The sequence below is a fragment of the Vidua macroura genome, chromosome 31, assembly GCF_024509145.1.
Source record: "Vidua macroura isolate BioBank_ID:100142 chromosome 31, ASM2450914v1, whole genome shotgun sequence".
NCBI lineage: Eukaryota > Metazoa > Chordata > Aves > Passeriformes > Viduidae > Vidua > Vidua macroura.
The window spans coordinates 287391-309717 of NC_071601.1; the positions used below are offsets into that span (position 1 = coordinate 287391).

The following is a 22327-nucleotide window of genomic DNA, read 5'->3' on the forward strand; positions in this document are numbered from 1 at the left end:
CAAACCAAATTTAATTAAAGGGGGAAAAATATCCAAAGTTTCAGCTTGGAAGAAAACAGACAAATAACAACAGCCCCAGGGCAAACAATTATTTTTTTTCTGCAAGGTCCATGTATTGTGTTTCAATGTTGTTGGAAGTGAAAACATGTTTTTTTTCCGGGGAAATCTTTCTTGATGGGGAGGGGTGGGGAGTGGGGTGGTGTTACATCATTTTGGGGCTGGAGGGAATGTTTTTCACCCAGTCCAAAACCTGGCACCCATGGACAATGCTCAGAAATTGGGCTGCTGGATGGTGAGATCCCTGCAGGGCTGGGGCATGGCTGCTGCCCCACACTCAAGCCCTGTTGGTACAACTCCATCCTGCTTTATTTTATTTCACCTTGAAAGAGGGACAAGAGTGACAAACCAAGGGGACAGTGCCAGCGGTCAGGACAGCCACGTTCCCAAGCCCAGGCACTTGCCTGGGTATTGTTTAATTTCTTAGGGATGTAGCCTCTGTTCCTGCCTGTTTGCTTCTTTTTCCAGATCACCAGAGTGGCACAGCCAGTTCTCCTGGGGAGCCCTTGGGTCACTCCCTGCATTGTCAAAATGCATGTTTGGTTCCTGCTCCCATGTTGCCCTTGAGAGCTCCTCTCACCTGTGGCATTGAGCTCTCCTGGGCTGGGGCATGACCCTCCACCTCTCTAAAGTGATGGAGAGGGTTTCCTTAAGAAACAAAATGGAAAGGAAAAGGTTCACAGGAGGCAAATGAGAAGAAATTTTCTATTCCGGAGTAGGCAAAAGCACTGGACAATCTGTCCAAGTGCAGTGGGATGGAGTTATCCCCTTGCTCCAGCCCTTCTGTGGGTGGCTGAAGCCAATGTTTATTGGTGATGAGCTGCCCAAAAGCTGGGCAGATCCTGGTCTAGCTCAGGATCATTCCTCATCCGAAAACAGCTTCATGGGAGATGCTGCAGAAGGAGCAGAGGATCTGCCTGAGTCTCCTCAAGCTTTTGGGATATTTGGAAGATAACATCAGCAGGTTGCCTGGAGCAGTTGGTCCATTGCCCCTCTGCCAGCTGCAGTTTTCCATCCTGGGTTTGGACTGGCCCAGGCCTCCATGTTGCTTCACACAGAGCAGTGACCTGGGATTTGTGGGATTTGTGCACCCCAAGGGTTGATCTGAGGACAGATCAGAGTGTGGAGTGACCAGGTCAGTCACCTGGGCACAGCTCCAAGGATACAGTGCCAAAATCAGGATGCAGCACCATGGTGGTGACAGCTGGAGCCACTTCTACCAAACCCCCAGGGTCCCACTGTGCATCCAGTGTGATCTGGGCCTTCTCCCCTCGCACACACACCTTTGGACATGAAGGCACCATGGCAGATTTACAGGTCAATGACTCGTCTGAAGAGGGCAAGACCCTGACAGTGATTTTGAAACATTCCCCATGGCCCAGTGATGCCGTGGGAAGTAAAAGGAGATGCCCACAGCCAGGAGATTCCTCCAGGCACTTGCTGTGCACTCCACGTCCAGTATTCCATTTCATTCCCACTGGCTCCCAGTGCAATGCCACAGCAGCATCAGTCCTGCACCTCCCTCTCCTCTCCAGTCATCATCCCTAGAGGGATTCTAAAGTCGTGTGGATGTGGCACGTGGGGACATGGGTTAGTGGTGGCCTTGGCAGCGCTGGGGAATGGTTGGACTGGATGAGCTCAGAGCTTTTCCAACCTTAATGATTCCATAACACAGGCACTGGAGGTGTATCTGGAGCGTGAGCAGCATCTCCCTCTGGTGGCAAAGGGACAAGGCGTTTTGGGGAGAAACTCCTCCCCAGTGTGATTTTCCGGGTCTGGCAGCATTGGGAAAAATCTGGAGGTGCACCAGGTCATTGGGCCACAGAAGACAGGAAGAGTGCCTGAAGCTGTGATTTGCTGCTGGAGTCCTCCTACTTCAAACAGGGCTTTAGAATTCACTAAAGAATAGGTTTAAATGGGATACAGAGAAGAGATCCTTCCCGGCGAGAGTGGGGAGGGTGGAAGGGTACCCACAGAAACTGTGCTTGTCCCATCCGTGGAAGTGTCCCAGGCCGGGTTGGATGGGGCTTGGAGCAACCTGGAATGATGGAAGGTGTCCCTGCCCATGGCAGTGGATTAGAATGAGAAAATCTTTAAGGTCCCTTCCAACCCCAACCCATTCTGGGACTCCCTGATTAAATACAGGTTATTTCTACAGGCAGAGACCCGTAGCTCAGTGCTGGGACTGTACCAGCATGCAGGACTTGGACCCTGGGTGCAACAGGGCTCTCACACAGGCTGGGAGCCTTTAAGGACAGACAATCCATATTATCCCACCTGATTTTACATTGCTCCCCAGGAGAAGGTGAAGGGGAGCATGGCTCACCAGTGACCACCTCTCATCATCAGGGAGCAAAGCAGAGGGAATACAGCCCTCACACAAACACCCTCATGCCTACCCCAGTCCTTGTGCACCCTCTGTCCCCAGATTCCCCCCTTCTCTTTTGCCATTCCTTGATTTATCCAGGATTTCCACAACCACCTCATCTGAGGTCAGAGGTATCAGCTCACGGTGCACTTCTGCACTGTGGAGGTGCTCTGAGAAATCAAAGTCCACGTTTATGCCTGACTCCTGTGCACAAAAGTATTCTTTACTTTCTCAAAATTGTCTGTTTATTTTCTGACTGACCTGTAGGAGAGTTTCATGAATGAAACTCTTTCTGGATCTTTTTGTAACACCCAACCTTAACTTTCCCTGACACATTTTCATGCCATTCCTCTAGATCCTGTTGCCTAGGTCCCTTCTTCACCCTCCCACTGAAAATCCCAGCAGACAACTCATCCTGGGGCTGCAAGAACCAAGAGTGGGAAGAGAGACCCCTCCACACTTATTTTCACCCCCAACATGAGACACAGACACAGCAAAGGCTGATTTGGGGTGTTTTCAGGTATAATTATATATTATCAAAAGTAGAAAACCAAGCTAGATAAAAATTCCTACAATGGCCCGGCAGCACCGCTGCCTTCTTTGTGATCCACACAATGAGAAGGGCTCTGGAAAAGCCACTGGAACTGCTCCTGCCTGCAGAGCACAGGCACAGCACAGGGGGCTGGGGTCCAGATGGAGACAGGGAGCCTTCATCCCCTTGGAATGTGGCTTCACTCCATATTCAGCACCAACTGGGTTTTCCGTGCCCCAAGGGAACATCTGGCTGGATCAGCCCTGAGCAGTGAATGCATCATGGAAGCTTTTTTTAATAATTCATCACATGCCTGTGCCCTCCCTGCTGCCTTTCCTGCCCTGTGGCAGCAGCAGAGTCCTGCCCACAGTGGGACAACAGCTGGAGAGCACAGCCAGATGTGCTCCAGCTGGTACTCAGGAGCTTGGTGGTTAATCCAGCTGATCACACCTCAATTAACATGTTAAGGCATGTCCTGGGCACAAACCTGTGCCCTGGGCACAAATCCATGCTCAGCCAGTCTGGTAGGAAACACTGGCTATTTCTGAGACCATGGTATTGATGGTTTTAGTTCCTGACACAAATAAACCCTGCCTGCACTGGTGGCGGTAGAACTGGTTTGAGATTTGGCCTGAGGCTAAATTTAGGAGGGAGCATCCAGGCAGATGTGGATTATAACCTGGTAACCTGGTCTTGTGGAAGGTGTCCCTGCGTGTGGCAGGGGTTACAACTGGATGAGCTTTAAGGTCCCTTCCAACCCAAATCATTCTAGGGTCCTGTGATCTTCAGCTGGAAGGAGACAAGGAGGAGGCTGGATAGAAAAGACCACTTGAGGAGGCAGGACAGTGGGCAAGCAGCAGGACATGTGGCTTTTGGTTGTAATTCCAGGTTCTGAGGTTCTGGTATGCAGCAAGAAGAGAATCTGCAATCCTATGTGACCCCCAAAACTGGAGTTGGTAAAGGCCTCAAGACAAACCTGGTAGGGAAAAACAATCAAGCAATGCTGAGCCTTACTTGAGGCCTTACTCTGCCCAGAAGGAAGGACATCCAAGAGTAAAAGCCATCATTTTTCTGATTTAGGCACTTATTTGTCCTGAGAAAACTGCTTTGGCCAGCACTGCAGCCCCTGGAGACAGCAACCAGATCTCCACACTGGGACAGGCCAGCAGCTTGTGCAGGCACTGATTTAAGGACACACCTCAAATCATTGTCACAAATACACCAAAGGCAGAAGGCTCCAGCTGCCCGACAGGTCTGTGACATAAATAAGCTCAATAAATAACCAGCCCTGGACTTTTAGGGCTTTTTAAGGCTTTGGAAGTTCTTCAAGACTGCCACTAGAAGATGTACTGGGAGGGAAGGTGATGTCCCAGTGATGGAGGGGCACATCTGGCCCATGGCAGGGGCACTGTGGGGAAGTCTTTGTCCCACCACCTCCTGCCATGCCCTGTTGATGAGACAGTCACCCCAAGGCTGACCCAAGGTGACAGTACAACCATTTACAGGTTCACTCTGGTAACCCAGACAGATCTGTCCCCTCTCCCAGCTCCCCCAGTCCTTGCTGGGAGCATTTAGAGCCAGCTTTGGGGGTGGAGGTGAAGCACGGTGACCTCAGCTTGCTCCTCACCACAGTCCCCTGCGGGCCACAAGGGTGGGTGTCCCAAAGGTGATGGCACCCCACAAGGGCACCCTCTGTCCCTGTGGGCTCTGAGCCCTCTTTGGGGAGACCTGCCACCCCACAGCTGCCTGTGTTGCCAAATGAAGAGCTTCTCTGCAGACACTTGTGGGCACAAGCACCCAGGATTGGGCTGATGCTGGTCATCCCAAGGGATAAATCCCCCCCTCTTCCTCCTCCTCCTCCTTCTCCCAGGCAGGCTGGGGGAGGCTGAGCTTTGCTGTCCCTTTGCACCAGAGCCATGCTTGTGGCTGTGGCTGTCCCTGTCCCAGGCGAGGCGATGCCTCCTGCACTTGCACTGAAATACACAGAGGAGCTCTCGGTTGAATCCGGGGAGAAGCCACTGGGGTGGGATGTGGATGGGGGAAAATCAGGCTCCTGCCCTGCTCCATCCTCCTGTGCCATTCCCAGAGCACCAGCGCTGGCTTTGATGCCTCCTCCATTCCCCACTGCCAGTCCAGAGGGATGGATGTCCCTCATGGGGAGGGAAAAGTTTGCCCCAGGCTCAACACCAGGGGGTTTCCCCATCATCCATCCTCCAGGAAAAGCCTCTCCCACGCCACCATCTCCGAAAGCTGCATTGATCACGGACAGATTCCCTGTCTTCAAGGCCAGCTTCACCAGCAGCCAGTGGTGATGGTCTGTCCAGCTGTCCTCCAAACACCCTTTGGACTGCAGCAGCGATGAGCTGGTCTCATTTTTGGGCTCTGTCTTGGTCCCTTCCACTGGCAAGGACTCCTCATCTCCCAAAGTCCCTGAACTCTGCCCAGCTTGGGAGCTCTCTCCAGACACCTCCTCATCCCCAGCTGCTGCAGCACTGCACATTGTGTCCAGGAATCCCTGCCAGATCTCTGTGGACTTGGGATGGAGCAGGCTGTAGTAAATCACCAGAGCTGTGGCACCTGGAAAGGAGCAGAAAAGTGTCACTGCGGAGTCCCAGCAGCATTTTGGTCAGCTGTGGAGAAGAGGCCAGACCTTGAGGCACCTCCAGATCAACAAGACCTTTGCAAAGACGCTGCTGAGAATGAGGTGTATGAACAGCACATCTTTCCAGCATTTACAGCGATGCAAGAATCCCACTTGAGCAGATTTTGGCAAAGGAAGTGCACACTCAACCCCAAATTTAATCTGGATTAATTTGCAGACTGAAAGTTGCCCAGCAGGGAGGTGTGTGGTGGAAGAAACCTTCCATGTCACAGCATTCCCATGCTCTGGCCTTTAAACCAGCAAGTTCTTAAGACAGCTTCCTACTTATACTCTAACCTCATCCAAGACCACAGGAATTGCTCCTTTCCCATCCCATTTCTTTAACACGGCTGATCTGAGGGTCTGAGGAGTTGCACAACTTCCCTCTGCCCCCATCCCTCTGGGAAAATATGACCCTGCTTGGCACAAAGATGCTCCAAGGGCTGGATCCCCTCTGCTCTGGAGCCAGGCTGGGAGAGCTTGGGGTGTTACCCAGAGAGGAGAAGGCTCCAGGGAGACCTCAGAGCCCCTTCCAGAGCCTAAAGGGGTTCCAGAAGAGCTGGAGAGGGACTTGGGACAGAAGTCTGGATGCTCATTTCCTGAAACTACTCTCAAAATGTACAATCCAGGCTCTAAAATCAATGTTCTTACCTATTAAAGACCCTGACATGACAGCCCCAGTCACAGTCAGGCTGTTCCTCAGCTCTACCTGCAGGAACCGAGTGCCCAACAGCAGCAGAAGAGTGTTCTCCATCAGCATTATCTGCAAGACAGAGGGAAGAGAGTCATCATTTATATCTTTCTGATGGCTTTAGATGTACCTCATAACAGAAAACACCCATTTTCTAGATTTTCATAGATTCTTAGAATCACAGAATGGTTTGGGTCAGAAGGGACCTTAAAGCTCTTATTGCACTCCCTGCCATGAGCAGGGACATCTTCCACTACCCCAGGCTGCTCCAAGCCCCATCCAATCTTGCCTTGAGCACTTCTCCTGTTATATTTTGCAACTAATTTATCACTTAAAACATAAAAGTTGTCAAAATGGACTTTCTGCAAGGTCTTCACCTATTTTTTACCACTGACATTGTAAGGCTGCTTCTAAGGAATCAAAGGCACATCCACCTTGGTGACCACGTGGCTTTGTCAGGACACAGTAAAATACTGCATTTTGAGCAAGTGGTGATGTGAGAGATGAAAATGGAGAGTCTGAAGCTGTTGCTTGCCCCCAGCAGCTGCATCCATGTGGAATACAAAGCATTCCAGGTACTCACTGCATAAAATACAGCCACCCTGGTCTTGGAGGGGCCAGGCCGGACATTGATGTAGCAGAAGATGTACACAGCTCCCAGCAGGCAGTTGAAGAGCCTCCAGCGGCATGGCTGGGCCACGATATCCGTCTGCTGGGCCCCCAGCCAGAAGGACATGAGCAGCCAGTGGACCCCTGCAGGGAGAAGGGACTGGATTTGCAAAGCCATTCCTGGGGCAGGCTGCAAACGGTCCCAGCAGCAGGAGCATCGCAGGGCTGACATTGGGGTGGGATGTGGGGAACAGGATCTCAGGTCTTACCTGCCACAGCGAAAACCCAGAAGGAGTAGAGCCTGGCAAAGAGCACCAGGGCCAGGATCCGGGTCCCCAGCATCCCTGTCCTCCAGAGCAGCAGGCACAGGATGACAGCAGCTGGGGGGCTCAGGTGTCCGGGCTTCAGCAGGAAGGTGAAGTGGCTGTAGGACACCAAAGCCCAGGCCAGGGACAGCAGGGACAGCCCTGCACTGACACCTGTAGGGGGACAGGAGCAGTCAGGGCTCTGATGGAGGCCCAAATGCACAGCAGGGCCAATTCTCTGTGTTAAGGAGGTGTTGGTAGCATGGCACCCCCATACAAGCCCCTTGATCCTGCCAAGTGAATCACGGAATCAAGGAATCACAGAAGTGACCTTAAAGGCCATCTAGTCCAGTCCCTTGCAATGAGCAGGTTTCCACCAGACCAGGTTTCTCAGAGCCCTGTACAAAAAGACCAGGGTTGAAACTGGAGCATTTCACCTAAATCCTGCTAAATCTGGTCTCTGCATGCTTGGCATCTCCCTGTGGATACCCTCTGAGTATCCAGAGTACCCTCTGAGTATCTCCCTGTGGATACCCTCTGAGTATCCAGAGTACTCTCTGAGTATCTCCCTGTGGATACCCTCTGAGTATCCAGAGTACCCTCTGAGTATCTCCCTGTGGATGCCCTCTGAGTGCTGTCTCCATGGACAGATCTCTGCAGCCACAGGGCAGCTCCACCCCGGTCACTGCCATCAGACCAGAGATGGACAATGAGAGATGGACCAGAGATGGACAATGAGCGAGTGTGACCTTGCACATGCCGTGACTCCACACCACAACCTCCCTCTTTGCACACCTGAAAGTTCACCTTTGGGGCAAAGCAGCCACCGTCGCATTCAGCCACAGCAGATCTTTCAGCCACACTTGTCCCTGCTGCCTCACATCGAGGCTTCCCAGTCCCTCTGCTGCACATTCCTCCATCCGGAGGGCACACACATCCCTCACCCGAACGCATCACCCCTGAACCATCCTCCTGGGAGCTCACCAGGGATGAAGCCTGCTGGGTCCACGGCCACCACGACGTAGGCCTGGAGCAGAAGGTGAGGCAGGGTCTGCAGCAGGGCCTCCAGGAGCCGCAGCACACAAACATCCCCCAGCTGAGCCAGCAGCTCCCCGGCACCGCCGCCCGTCTTCGCCACCGCCCGCAGAACATCCCAGTACCTGCAAGAGCCACCGTGACGGGATGCCCATCCTGGCTGGAGGAAGTTTGGGGCTGCACCCGGGTTGTGAGGGTTGGGTGGACGGCAGGGGGTGTCTCTCACCGCTTCCAGAGGCCCAGCTGCAGGAGGTGGAGCAGCAAGAGCCAGCAGCCGGGTGCGTGTCCGTCTGCCCGGAACCAGAGGATGCTGAGGAGCTGGGCGGCGTAGCCGGGCACCAGGCAGGCGATGGTCAGCCCGAACCAGCCCAGCTGCCCACGGACAAGGTAGTGGATGATGGCACAGAGCCCTGGAGAAGGGCAGAGAGGCGGTGCTGAGGGATGACACAGCCACACCCCCCTCCCAGCAACTGAGAAGTGCCAATCATAACCACAGAATCCCGAATGGTTTGGGTGGGAAAGGACCTTAAAGCTCCTCTCATTCCACCCCCTGCCATGGGCAGGGACACCTTCCACTAACCCACGTGTTTCCAAGCCCTGTCCAGCCTGGCCTTAGATCCAGGGGCAGGCACAGCTTCTCTGGGCAGCCTGTGCCAAGGTCTCCCCACCCTCACAGGGAAGAATTTCCTCCTAATATCCAATGTAAACCTGGTTTCTGTCAGTTTAAAGCCATTCCCGCCAGAACTCCATCTGCCAGCCCGTCCAGGGGGTTCGCAGCCCTTGTCCAGGGCTTATCTCCAGCTGCCGGCTCCCGGTGGCTTTGTCAGCTGAGGCGCAGCCACCGACACCGAGGGGCCCGGCCCCTAGGAAGGCTCTGATAAAAAGCTCGGGCTCCAAAATAAACAAATAAATAAATAAGTGGGGAAAAAATTTCAATTTTTCAAATATGAAAAAAAAAAAAAATCCAAGAGGACGGCTGGGCCCGCGGGGATGCCGGGAGCAGAACTGCGGATCTCCCCAGGCGCGGGGCGCAGGGATGACTCCCCCTCCCCGGTACACGGAGGTGATTCGGGACCCCCGGGGTGGCCGCAAAGGCGTCACTGCCAGCATCCCATCCGCCTTCCCCCTCCCCTCCGCCGGAGCGCAGCCCCGCACGCCCCCGCGCATCCTGCGCGCATCCTGCGCGCTCACTCACGGGCGCCGCTCTCCGCCGCCAGCAGCGTCAGGCTGAGCCTGGGGACGGCCCCGCGCATCCTGGGAGCAGGACGGGGAGGAGGAGGAGGAGGAGGAGGAGGAGAAGGAGGAAGAAGGAGCCGCCGGGGACGGTCCCGCTCCGCCCGCCCCTCCCCGGCCTCACCGGGCACCTCCCCCAGTGTCCCCTCCCCGGGCAGTGTGACATCACGGTGCTTGCGTCACCCCCGGGGGCTTGGGGACACGGAGACCGACCGGGGCTTCGCCAGCCCGCGACCCCTGGAGGTGCTTTGCACTGCCGCAAGCTCATCCCGTATCCCCCAAATTGTTATGCACCGGCACAAGCCCGCCCCGATGTCCCCCGGGCTCTTGTGCAGTGGCACAAGCCCATCCTGATGTCCCCTGGGTTCTTCAGCACTGGCTCAAGCCCATCCCACTGCTCCCTGTGCTGTTGTGCGCTGGCACAAGCCCACCCTGATGTGCCCCAAATTGTTGTGCACCGGGACACGCCCACCCCGATGTCCCCCGCGAGATGCCCGCGGTGTCCCTGTGTCGCGGGGATGAGCACTAGGTGGCAGCTGGGACATGGTGTGCACAGAGCCATAAATTACTCCCGCTGTTTTCCCGCTTTACCACAGAGATGAAACCGTTGTGAAATGGGATCCCAAGCATCGCAGGTTGCAGGGGCCCTCTTGTGTGCATTTGCTTTTTATCCCATTTTCCAGCCCTGCAGCCTCCAGTGCTCACACCTTCTAGAAAATAAATTCCCAGCAGGTTGCTACAGGAAAAACCACGAAGGGGAGTTTAATTAAGGCAAAATATCACCTCTGGTTTTGGTGGTTTTTGCAATATGCTGTAGGAAGCTCCCAAAACATTGTACGTCAGCTGGGCTGTTGGATGTACCTGTGTTCTGGGACTTTCACACATTTATTGTTGTTTTTTTTTTAACTTTTACTGAGGTTTTTTTGCAGCTCTGGCAATAAAGCCCAGGCTCTGCTGTGTAGCACTAGCCACCAAAATGCCCAGAGATGTCCTTGCCTGGTTTCCCTACTCGTGGGAGCATCCCCAGTCTCTCTGTGGGTCTCCAGCATTGTTTTTTACCAGGAACTTGGTGTCTCTGCAGCCTCAAATCCATCTGATTGGGTTTGGGGGCCCTTTGGATGTAAAGGACAACCCACTTTTCCTCCTGTCCCACTGCCCTGCCCGTATTCATGTTTCATTAATTAATGATGTTGGGCTGCTGGGCCCAGCTCCAGCGAAACATTTTAATAAAGTCAGGGGCATAATTAGGGCTCTGGAGCCAAGTGAAGCTCAGCCTTGGCTGCCTCTGTCCTCCACAGCAGCAAATACCATATGGCCCATTCCTAGAAAACCCAATTTTTAGCATACAAAGCACAACTCAGCCTCTAATGGTCACCAAAGCCTCTTCCAGACCTGAGAGTGGGATGGGGAAGAACCATTTTTGCAACTTCAGCAGTGAGGATGCTGCCAGGGTCCATGCAGGCACAACAGGACCCTTCTTGTCACCCACAGAAGACATGAACCTCATCATCTCATCCCCCCTGCCCTCCACCACCATCATTCCCACTCTGAGGAGTCTCAGCTGTCTTTCATCAGTCTCTCCTCCTGTGTTCCAAGCCAGGAATAAATCCTGTGCCAACATCACCCCGGAACTTTGCCAGGCAGAGAAGGAGAAAGCCTTCCAGAAGATATTCCCAGAGCTAGCCACCCTCCCCAGTTTCTCTGCCAGCTCCCAGTTGCTCTGGCTGCCTCCCAGCCACCGGTTTGGCTGCACTTTTCTCTGCTGGATTCCAGCACCCAGGAGCGTCTTTTGCTAAAAAACTCATGTCTCCAAGAAAGCGACATCCTGGAGAAAAGAAGGATCCAGGGAGACCTCAGAGCCTCTCCCAGGGCCTAAAGGGAGAGCTGGAGAAGCATTTGGGACAAGGGATGGAGGGACAGGACACAGGGAATGGCTTCCCACTGGCCGAGGGCAGGAATAGATGGGAATTTGGGAAGGAATTGTTCCCTGTGAGGGTGGTGAGGCCCTGGCACAGGCTGCCCAGAGAAGCTGGGGCTGTCTCTGGATCCCTGGAAGTATCCAAGGCCAAGCTGGACTGGGCTTGGAGCAATCTGATCTGGTAGAAGCCATCCCAGGCCATGGCTCCAGCCCTTGGAGCATCTCCATGGCCTCCTCTGGACTCTCCAGCAGCTCCAAGTCTTTCTTGTGTTGGGGACCCCAAGATCTGGACTCGGTGCTCCAGGTGAGCTGCCCACAGGTGACATCACACAGACCCAGCTGTTCCTCACGTGCTGAGCCATTTTTCAGCACAGATGTTTGGCTGCACATCTGTCTGCAAACACCTCACAACACCTCAGGGAAGGGTTTCAGCAACAGCCCTGCCCTAAAGGGCCAGGGGATCAGGGCAGGTCCTTCCCTTGCCTGAGGTGATGCAGCAGAGCAGATCTGACAGGTGACTGTGGATGCCAGGCAATGCAGACATTAGGTTTTTCCTCTGTAAAATGTACATTTTTCTTGCTGTACAATGGTGATTCTTAGAACAGCTGGTCCTGGCATCCACTAGAACATTTGCCTTTCTGGATTAGGTGCAAAGGACCCAATTCCAAAGCCGTTTGTGGGAGCTGCTCTGTAAAAGTGACCGCAGCACAATTATGTGTAACCACTTTGTGGGTACGTTCAACATGCAAGTTTGATCTCGAAAAAAAGCAAAAGTGAGGAAAGAAAAGCACCTAAAGGAGCAGCCCAGAGAAAAAAGAACCTGCGGGCAGCCTGAAAGCTGCTGAAAAGGCTGTGCTGGAAGCCTCAGCTAAATAGTTGCTTTGATTGGGAAAGAAAACAAAGAGATCTAAGAAAAATCCCTGCAGGGCGGGAAGGGCGAGCCCAGGGAGGCTCTGGAAGGGATGAGCTCAGCCCTGCTCCAGCAGCTGCCGGAGGAGAACGGCAACTCCCACGGAATGGGGCCGGCCGGATTCAAGTAGGAAAGAGGGATAAAAGAAAAGTGAAGATCCCTTTGCAACAGGCACGTGAATTTGTAGAAATGTCTACATTTCTACAAATTTTCTGTAAAAAGCAGGAAGCCATTGGAGGAATCCGTGGTGAGAAAGGAGGATGCTGTGCTCAGAGAACTCTTTTTCCATGGCAAGAGAGTAAAGATAATAATAAAACTAAAATTGCTGGGCATGGGCTGTAATAATTTCCATAAATAGATATGGCATAAAATATCTTACGTGCCATGCAGGTAACCTAGTAAGGAAAATATTTTGGTGCAAAAATTTGAAAAAAACCCAAACCACTTTTTCTTTTTCTTTTTTCTTCATTCTTAGATTTCTCTTTTCCTCTCTCACTTTTCTCCCTACCATTCCCTAGTGCAGATCTTTTCCACATTCTCAATTGACCAGATTTTCCCTTCCAACAGCAGTAATGATGCAGAATTAATGACAGCCCATTAACCCTCTTCCTGAATTTGCAAAGAAGAACTAACTTCCCATTTAACATAGGTTTGGGGGGTTTTATTTTAACATTCCAGCTGATGATTATTTTACTTTTATGATGATATATTGTTCACGTTTGTAAGGAAATATAAAACCTCTGAAAACAGATGGAAGCAGAGACCTTGAGTGAGCTGCTGTGGCCAAAGGGTTGCTCAAAGGGAGGAGGCCCAGGGTGGTTTTTCTCATCTCAACACATTTCCCGAGGCGATGCCGCAATGGTTTGAAAGCCAGACCTTGGTTCCTCTTAGGACAACAGCAAAGAGGATTCATTGGGTGTCCCCAGAGCTCCCCAAAGCCTCATTGGCCACCAGAAGGCTGTGGAGGTCAAACATCCCTCACCACCTTCCAGAAACAGCACAAATTCACGCTCTGCTCCTTCATCTTCATCTGGGTGGCTGACGCTGATCCGGGGACTTTTCCAGCCTAGAGCTCCTCCTACCTGGTAACAACCAAAATATTCTCATTATTCAGCCTCTCTCAAAAGGTTTTGTCCTTCTAAAATGGGCTGGAGACTTCATATCTTTCATGTTTATCTGCATTTTGTTTTATAGCCTTAACTGTGCAGTGACACCAGTCTGTCATGAGACAGTTCTAGAGGTGTCAAATGTTGATAAGGGAGTGAAGTTTTTGTTGGCTGCAGGAAATGCAAATACTCAAAAATTTATCGTGGAAATAATGTAATTCTTGAGGGGAAGAATAAACAACAGCCTCCAAGCAAGAAGCAGGCTTTTGAGCTAATTGGGAAGAAAATTGCTTTTTCTTTTTTTTTTTTTTTTTTTTTTTAAGTAGAAAAGCTTGAGAAAAGCCATGGGGTTGTTTTGTATAAATCTAGCAAAAATTGTCTTATTTTCTGAATGAACAGCTTTACCTTCCATAAGGCAAATCAAACTTATTGCAATGCATCACAAGTTATCGAGAAATCCAGGATAAATTGCTGGTCACTTGATGCATTAATTAAAAGGGGATATAAAATTGAATTTTTTGCATGGAAGTTTTTTCCTATGCTGTGATCCTATGTGTGCTCCAGAAAAATCTTAGGACAATAGACATGATCGTGACAAAAATGTGTAATAACCTCTTTTAGGTAATTTCCAGGTCTTGAAGAACATTTCTCTGTATCATTTCTGGGACTACGGAGGGACAAGGCTCTAACCAATGCCCTGGTCTCCTTTCTCTGCAGTGATCCGAGATCCCAGCCCACCCTCTGCCATGAAAATCCTTCCTTTTCTCCTTGTTCTTTTCTTGGTGGCATTTCACGGAGCTGCAGGTAAGGTGAGGGACTCAAGAGAAGATGTTGGTTTCTAGCAAAGGTCTCCTGTCCCCTTTGGGATGCGACCAAGCTGCCTCCTGCAAAGAATCCTCACATAAATCATCAAAACCCATTGGAGATTACAGATGAGAAATGAAATTAGCAGGCAAATACTCCAAGCATCACTTTGAAAGGGGCAACCCCAAAATTACCATTCAGCACCAGTGTTTTCCCCATTAAACCCTGCAGGATTCTACTTAAATCACTTTGCCTCTGAGTCACCCAACAAAGAAATTAAATCATGATCAAGTATTCTTAAACCACACAGAAAAAAAGAAAAAGGAATCTGGGCCCATGTTCTTCAAATATACTTTGCTTTAGGAGCTGGGACATAAGGTGGAGAAGCACAAAATCATGATGCCTGTTGGGGGGTGCAAAAGAGTCTGGAACCCCAAACCAACTCTATTGTTCAGAAAAAGGGATTGTATTTTAATATCAGCCCTGAAAATGGCACAGCTACATTTGCAGGGTGCTCTGTGCATAAGCAAGGGCTGGTGGAGCTTTGATCTCTGTGGGAACAGGGTGGAAAGTGTCCTCTGGGGAAGTAAGGATGGGAAAAGACTGTGATGAACTGCAGCAGACCAGAATTGTGGGAAAAGTGTCATATATATATCCCTGGAGTGATTTAAAAGCCATCTGGATGTGGCACCTGGGGACATGGATTAGGGGTGGGCTTGGCAGAGCTCAGTTAACCATTGGACTTCATGATCTTAAAGGTCTTTTCCAATCTAAAGGAGTCTGTGATTCTATGATTTTATGTGGTTGTCTGGTGTTATTCTCACCTGGGCCTCTGCCTGTGCCAGTTCTCAGAGGCAGGACACTGGGCAAAGAGTTCCTTTGGTCTGTTTTATGTCCATATTTAATACACAGGGGATGTTTGGCCTGTTGTCAGTAGGACCTTCTGGGTATATTAAAGTCAGAAATTTATCTGTGTCTGGGAAGAAAAGTGTTCCTGAGAGCTCAGACTGCTCACAGCCACCTCTGCAGTGCCCCACAGACTGCTAGTTTGAGACCAGGAGTGTTTTATTCACCCTTTAAAGCACTCCTTTATTTCTCCCTGGCATATTCTGGGTGTGTATATATCACTCTACTCACATGCTGGGAATCCAGCCCACCAGGGATATGCTGGATGCACTGTTCATATTTAATAACCATTCCCTGTTTGCTGGAACAAGTTCCCCTCTCTCTGAATATGCTGGACTTTGCAATGTTCCATGGATGAGCTGGAAACTGGAATTAATTGGTTCCTGTGCACTCAGGTGCATCCAGAACAGTTCAGCTGCCAGGCTGCTTCTTTATTAATTGACCAAACAGGGCCAGACAACCTCCTGCCTAATTTGCTGGTCTGCTCCCTGGGGCTGTTTTGATCCCTGACAATTAGCACCTTCATGGATAAAACCTGTTATGGGAATAGCACAGGTTGGTGTCTGTTCCCAAAAGGCAGTTTGAATGTGGCTGCCCTATTTTAGCAGGGAAGAAGGAATTAGAGGGTTTGCTTGGTCCTTGTGCCCACAGACCTCCTCCTCTGAGGACTGAACTGTCACATCCTTGTCAGCTCACAGGGATTAAGCAAAATGCAAATCCCTGCCAGAAATAAAATGGATTTCTCGTCCCTCCCATATTTGTTTATTTATTGGCTCATTTGCTCTTTTTTAAGGTAGAAGCTTGGCAAGACGCAGGAGACCTTACATGGAGTGTGGGTATCGTGGGACCTTCTGCCACAGGGGGAAATGCCCTCGTGGCAACGATTACCTGGGGTCGTGTCGTTCTGGGTACAATTGTTGTAGGTGGTAAGTTTAGGATTTGTCTGGGGCAAATATGACTTCCCAAATTATCATTTGAATCCCAAGCAGCAGGATTTTCCTCATAATCATAATTCAGAAAATCCTTTCCTTTGTGTAGGTTGTAGCGTGGCTAACTGTGGAGAATCTCCAGGAGAGCTTTTGACATCGCTGGATTCAAGGAATTGTTGTAGCAGCCACCAAAGATTTGTCATTCTCCTTTCAATAAAAGTAAGATTTGGGGAGGTTGCATGGCTACCCTGTGTGGTGTTGTCATTAATTTCCAAAAGTAATTCATTTCCCAAGTTTTATTTCCATTAAGAATTTTAAACAAGAATTCCGAAATGAATCTAAACTTGCCAGGAATGTGTAGTTCTCCAAAATATTTACCCTTCTCGGGCTGATTGAGTGAGTGCTGGCAAGTTCTCCACACATGCCTGCTAGGGAATTCTCTGTCATGACTGAGATCAATCACCATTTCCACTGGGAGCACACAAATCTTCTCCAGTGTGATGCTTCACAGCACCTCTGCTCTGAAAACTTTGTGTTCCCATCTGATCCAGAGCTTTCAGACCTGCGAAAAGCTTATTGTTTAATTATGGGAACTAAAGTCACAGTGAGCAGGACAAATTGGTAATCTGAAGTCTGATTTTACACTTGCCATTTCTGTCTGCTATAAATCTGGAATGAATCTAAAATTTATATCAGCTGCAGTTGCAAATCAGGAGATCAGAGTTAGACCTGTGACATTGCTTGAGCCAATTATAGAAACATGTGCAAGAGGCCAACCCCACTGTGCCTCTGATCACTTCTAAGAGATTCAGCCTGTCCTGCCCTCGACCACAACAGAAAACCTGGAAGGTGCAGGCTGCTCAGAGAGCTCCTGTCTCTGCAGCTGCTCCTGCACAGTCAGGAGCATCCTTGTGCTGACAAGAAATCCTTGGTGCCCAGAGAAGCTGTGGCTGCCTCATACCTGGAAGTGTCCAAGGCCAGGTTGGATGGGGCTTGGAGCAACCTGGGATAGTGGAAAGTGTCCCTGCCCATAGCAGGGAGTTGGAATGAGATGATCTTTAAGGTCCCTTCCAATCCAAACTGTTCTGTGATTCTGTGGAGGGAGGAGCAGTAATGGCTGACTTTTTAAGGGAAGCAACCAACCCAAGTGCAAAGGACTGACTCAAAGCCCTGAGCTGCCCATTTATTACAAAGTATTTGCCCACCCTCACAGAACCACAGTACCACAGAATCACAAAATTTTTAGAGTTGGAAGGCACCTCTGAAGATCATCCAGTCCAACACCCCTGCCAAGGCAGGGTCACCTGGAGCATGTGACACAGGAACATGTCCAGGTGGGTTTGGAATGTCTCCAGAGAGGAAACTCCACGCCCTCCCTGGGCAGCTGTTGTGTGCTCTGCCACCCTCAACATAAAGAAGTTCCTCCTCAAGTAGAGGTGGAATTTCTTGTTTCAGTTTTTGGCCATTGCTCCTCATCCTGTGGCTGGACACCACTGAAGAGAGTCACTCACCATCCTCTGACACCCTTTGGAGATGTTTATATGGATTGTTGAGATCCCATCTCAGTATTCTCCAGATTGAACAGGCCCAGCTCCATCATTCTCAGGCCTGTTCAAAGCAGAAGTTTCTGCAGATGACTCTGCCACCATTGAAACCACAGCTTTGTGCAGGGCAGGAAGCTGGGCCAACAGCCTCCTCCAAGGGATCTCCCTGGATGGAAACCTGAGGAAGTTGCCAAGTGGAGCCAAACCAACAATTTACAGTTGATGGCCTAAGAGATTTTTGCACAATCCACACTAGGTGAATGTTTCACAAACTGGAATGGCACAAGATTTTTGCTCAAGGACTGAGGACTTTTGCAGGGAGGGTTCAGCCCCTGTAATTTTAGATTAATCTGCTTGTAGCCACCATCATGCAGAATCCAGTCCCATCGTGCTTTTAGCTCACCACCACAAAGAGCTGTCCTTGCCTTTATGGCTGGGAAATGGCTTCATGAACCAGTTTAGAGTGAAACAGGTTGAAACCCCCTAGGGATCCATGCTGCACATCTCCTCCCTGCTTCTCACCCCAATCCCATCTCCCCAGCACTCTACAAGTTCAAATTCATAGAATCAGAGAATCATAAAATGGTTTGGGTTGGAAGGAATCTTAAAATCATATAGATCCAACCCCCCCACCATGATCAGGGACACTTTCCACTATCCCAGATTGCTCCAAACCCCATCCAGTCTGGCCTTGGACACTTCCAGGGATTAAGCTGATGGATGTGCTAAAGAGCAACAGTACAGAGATGCAGCTAATTGCCTTCTTAATGAAGCCCTGTAAGGAACCTGACTACTGGACATAGCTGCTCCCTTGCCTCCTGGGGTTTTGATGCCAAGACAGCTCAGCAGATATTAAAAAAGAATTGGGGCATGGCCTTTTCCCTTTTTCTGGCTGTAGCTGTGGGATCAGGATTTCCTTCAGTGGTGAAGGAAACAAGAAGTTGTCCTGAGTGCTCTGACTACCATGGCAGAGTAGTAGTGATCCCCCTGGGTACAGAGCTGCAAACAGTTTGTACCATGTCCCTCACTGGGGAGTGACAAAACAATGAAATATGGTGAGTTTGGATCAAAGGCATATTCACGTATTGCCAAGAGGAACTGTGGCTGCCCCATCCCTGGAAGTGTTCAAAGACAGGTTGGATGGGACTTGGAGCACCTCCTGGAAGGTGTCCCTGCCCATGGCAGCTGGCTGGAAACTCCTGGTCCCTTCCAAAACAATTCACGGTGTGATTCCACGATTCATGCGACCGCTCAGTGAGCACACACCAGGCACGAGTGTGTTTTTAACATCCATCCCCACACGTGTAACGCTTGATGAAACTGCAGAAAGGCTGAAAACGTTTATGAAGATGCTCCATCAAACAGCAAAGGGTTACACACAGCAAACTCCACCAAACAAAGCCACAATTAAAGCTTGTCCTTCCTAGGGCTGCCGGTTGGACGGGGATGTCATCCCAAGTGGCGTCTTCCCAGTTATTTTCAAGCGAAGCATAGAGAGACCGCTTCCCGCGGGGGGAGGAGGACAGAGCTCCTTTGTGTGGTGAAAGCTGAGTGTTTGCCAAGGCCTAACGAACAGGGACGCTGTGTGTGCGTCCCCAGAGGTGTCCAGCAAACCACAGCACCGAGCAGCCCTTACGCAAGGCAGGATGACACAAGATCCTGGGCTGGAGGCCTGGGAATCCTTCTCAGGTGTCAGATGAGGAAAGCTCTGCTTGTTTTTCTCTGTTGAGGGAAGAAGGAACAGAAAAAGGCGCTTAGGGGCTGGACATTTTGAGGACTCAGCCATCCCAAGGGATATTGTGCCACGTGGAGAGACCAAACTCCTGCTGCTGGTGCCAGGAAGCTCCAACTCCCGGGCTGCCGAGTGCATCCTCCCACCAGTGACTGGTCACATCCCCTGTCCTCGGTTCTGTCCCCGCGCAGGTGCTGCACGACCTGCAGGAAGGGACCCTCCCCACTCACCTCTGCCTCCTTTCTCTTCTCCCCAGAGCTGCGACTCTGCTGGCGACTCCCAGGCATGCGGATCCTGCCTGTCGTCTGTGCTCTGCTCCTCCTGATGCTCCAGGGAGTGACAGGTAAGAAATGTGGAGGGTTTGTCCTCTGTCGTTGTTTTTTAGGGAGGATTTGTCGCCTGAGCTGATGAGTCACGTGTGAGTTCTCCTGGTGGCTGTGCCATCCCCGCCGGGGCCCCTCTGACCCCACACCTTTAAGGAAAGACTCCAGCTGCAGGTTCTGCTGTTGGGACCAGAGCTGGGACGTTGTATTAAAGCTCTCATCCCTCCAACACTGGGATTTGACACCTCTCCATGCCTCCTGACCCTTGCATTTCTGAGTCAGCAGCACTGGGCACAACAGCCCTGCTGGAGAGGAGGAGGAGGAGAAGCGGGGGGGAAGGGAAATCCTGCTTCTACCCTTGGAATTCTCCCTTATTCCAGGAAGGAGGCAGCAGCCACGATGGTGATCTCTCCCAGAGCCTGCTTAGGGGTGTAGTGCCCAGCCAAGTGCCATAAACTCACCTGGATTTCTGCAGTTGTGGCTGGGGACAAGCAGGGCTGGGCTAACGCAGGCCACGCAGGGACCAGGGGCTGTGCTCAGCATCTCGGCTGAAAGTCTCCTCTCTCCGTGCCCTGCAGGGCTGTCCCCGGTTCGAGCATCAGCCCAGGACTGCGAGCGCCGCGGGGGATTCTGCTCCCACCGCTCCTGCCCGCCGGGAATCGGCCGCATCGGCCTCTGCTCCGAGCAGGAATTCTGCTGTCGGATGTGAGTTCAGGGCTGCCTGTTGGGGAAAAAACGGGGACTGTGCGGCCCAAGGGTACAGGGACACTGCTGCCCTGGCTGGGACAGTCACTGGCAGACCTTTCCTCCCGCAGGCGCTGGTATCCCTGATGGGCTCCTGGATCCCCGAGCAGGACACCAGCCCGTGCCCTCGCTGCGTGGTCGGGACGATGCTGCCCGGAGGCACCAAGCACTGCCAGGGGCAGCAGCAACCCCGCACAGCCAGACCTGGATCCCACGGGAATCCTATCCCACAGTCCCCAATACAAGGTGGTGGTCATTGCCACTGCCGAGATGTGTATCCTGGTGTGCATCTCTTTCCTCTGCGCGTAGGGAAGGGCAGAGAAGATGGGGTGAATTCCTGACAGACATGGACACACCAACACTGTCCCACCGTCCACCCTCTCTCCATGCTGGCCTCTGCCACAACAGCATCTCCACCCATGGTGGGAGGGGGGACACAGGTGACACTCACAGGGACCCCAATGCCAGCCTTTTGGCTCGGCAAGGGGACCCCAACACCTCTTATGTGGAGGGGTGGCTATGACCACACTAATTTCAGTGGAGACCTGCTGGTTCTCCACTGGCTCCCAGGCTGGGTCAGGAGTCCTTGTGAGGCTGCTCCATGGGACAGACACTGCCTTGGTGTCCTTGGGTCCATCCCCAGCTGTGGGGCCTGGGTGTGGGGCACCAGCGGGTGTTGTGGGGTCCAGGGGTATCTGGGGGGTGGGATAAGTCATTCTGCTCCAGAGGGAATAGGGACTGATGGCTGTGCCATGGGGCTTCTCAGGAGCTTGGGACTAAGTTGGGGGTCAGTGCTGGGGGGGTTTCAAGGCCTGGGGCTGGGGGCTCAGTTAGGAGCCCAGGTGGTCATTGTGGATGATTGGTGTGGCAGATCCAGGATGCTCAGCTCAGGGCGGTGGCCCCTGCACTGCCATGGGGCAGTGACCATGGGGATGCTGGGACAGGGGACACCCACTGCTTCCCTCCATAGAGCAGGGCAGCCTCTCCAGGGGTATTGGGCATTGCTGTGGGTACAGGGAAAGTCAGATCAGGGTTCCAGCTGTGGGTCCAAGACCGGGTCTGGATCAGCAAGGCCATTCTGCAGCTTTGATGGGGTCAAGCACCAAGATTCCCAGGTCAGAGCAGCTTCCCAGGGCATGGCTGGCCCCAGCCATGGCCTCCCTGCAGTGGGGATTTCCACACCATAAGCAGCAATCCCTGGCTGCGCTGGCCCTGGGCTGGTCCTGACTCTGGTTCCAAACCTCCAGGAGCGAGGATATTCCAAGGACTCAGCAATGGACATCCAATCCTACTTCTACAGATTGATGCTTGAGGGATGTCCCCATCATGCATCAAGGCCACTTGGATGGGGCTTGGAGAATCCTGAAATAGTGGAAGGTGTCCCTGCCTATGGCAGAGCTTGGAATTAGATGAATTCTAAAGTTCCTTCTGACCCAAACCATTCCATGATTCCTTGCATCTCTCTGAGAGATGACACCAGACCCTGTGTCCCTGATGCATCCAGCCTCAATTCCCATTCTCCTCTCCAGGATCCAGCTCCAAGAGCTTTGGTCTCTCTGAGCAATGGACCAGCACCCTGGAGACACAGCACAGACTGTTTGTACAAAAAAGGGTTACAAATAAAATCTACTAGGAATGTAGGACAGGTAATAAGATGACATAGGGCATGGCCAGGAAGCAGCCATGGATACATTGCTTCTTTCTCTCTCATGATCTTTCCTCCATGAGCCACCTTGATCTTCATCTTTCTGAAACACTACAGAATTCCTATAAATCCAAAAACTCTCCTGATCAAGTCCACACCTCTAAGGCCCGATAAGGCCCTACTCACCTTCCTTCACTTATCTCCCATAGATGGCACACTTTTATACAGCGTTTTGCTGCTGTTGAACCACATTTATGGATTTTGTACCAAGTAGGGCAGTTTCAGAAGCAGTGGA

General features: G+C 51.6%; 3 protein-coding genes across 3 annotated transcripts; 2 read left to right on the forward strand and 1 right to left on the reverse strand.

The window, feature by feature from the left end:
• Positions 1-2698: 2698 nt before the first annotated feature.
• On the reverse strand, positions 2699-9512 carry XKR5 (XK related 5). The gene is made up of 7 exons (XM_054001673.1): positions 9434-9512; positions 8465-8648; positions 8188-8363; positions 7168-7377; positions 6873-7042; positions 6250-6361; positions 2699-5534 (listed from the first exon to the last, which is right to left on the reverse strand). The coding sequence occupies exons 1-7, from the start codon at positions 9489-9491 to the stop codon at positions 4465-4467; spliced, it is 1980 nt and encodes a 659-aa protein (XP_053857648.1). The 5' UTR covers positions 9492-9512; the 3' UTR covers positions 2699-4464.
• Positions 9513-13323: 3811 nt separating this feature from the next.
• LOC128820848 (gallinacin-4-like) lies at positions 13324-16045 on the forward strand. The gene is made up of 3 exons (XM_054001674.1): positions 13324-13384; positions 14123-14209; positions 15909-16045. Exons 2-3 carry the CDS (start codon positions 14152-14154, stop codon positions 16043-16045), a joined length of 195 nt encoding a protein of 64 aa, XP_053857649.1. The 5' UTR covers positions 13324-13384; positions 14123-14151.
• Positions 16046-19162: 3117 nt separating this feature from the next.
• Positions 19163-20664, forward strand: LOC128820846 (gallinacin-5-like). The gene is made up of 4 exons (XM_054001672.1): positions 19163-19277; positions 19577-19663; positions 20222-20348; positions 20459-20664. Exons 1-4 carry the CDS (start codon positions 19235-19237, stop codon positions 20472-20474), a joined length of 273 nt encoding a protein of 90 aa, XP_053857647.1. The 5' UTR covers positions 19163-19234; the 3' UTR covers positions 20475-20664.
• The last annotated feature ends 1663 nt before the right edge of the window (positions 20665-22327 follow it).

Coding starts and splice junctions, on each gene's coding strand:
- LOC128820848 (XM_054001674.1), top strand. CDS start 14,152: ATGAAAATCCTTCCTTTTCTCCTTGTTCTTTTCTTGGTGGCATTTCAC. Junction 14,210..15,908: donor GGCATTTCACGGAGCTGCAG/GTAAGGTGAGGG, acceptor CTCTTTTTTAAG/GTAGAAGCTTGGCAAGACGC.
- XKR5 (XM_054001673.1), bottom strand. CDS start 9,491: ATGCGCGGGGCCGTCCCCAGGCTCAGCCTGACGCTGCTGGCGGCGGAG. Junction 7,043..7,167: donor CTGGGTTTTCGCTGTGGCAG/GTAAGACCTGAG, acceptor TTCTCCCTGCAG/GGGTCCACTGGCTGCTCATG. Junction 5,535..6,249: donor CATGTCAGGGTCTTTAATAG/GTAAGAACATTG, acceptor GCTCCTTTCCAG/GTGCCACAGCTCTGGTGATT.
- LOC128820846 (XM_054001672.1), top strand. CDS start 19,235: ATGACACAAGATCCTGGGCTGGAGGCCTGGGAATCCTTCTCAG. Junction 19,278..19,576: donor GGCCTGGGAATCCTTCTCAG/GTGTCAGATGAG, acceptor TCTTCTCCCCAG/AGCTGCGACTCTGCTGGCGA. Junction 19,664..20,221: donor GATGCTCCAGGGAGTGACAG/GTAAGAAATGTG, acceptor CGTGCCCTGCAG/GGCTGTCCCCGGTTCGAGCA.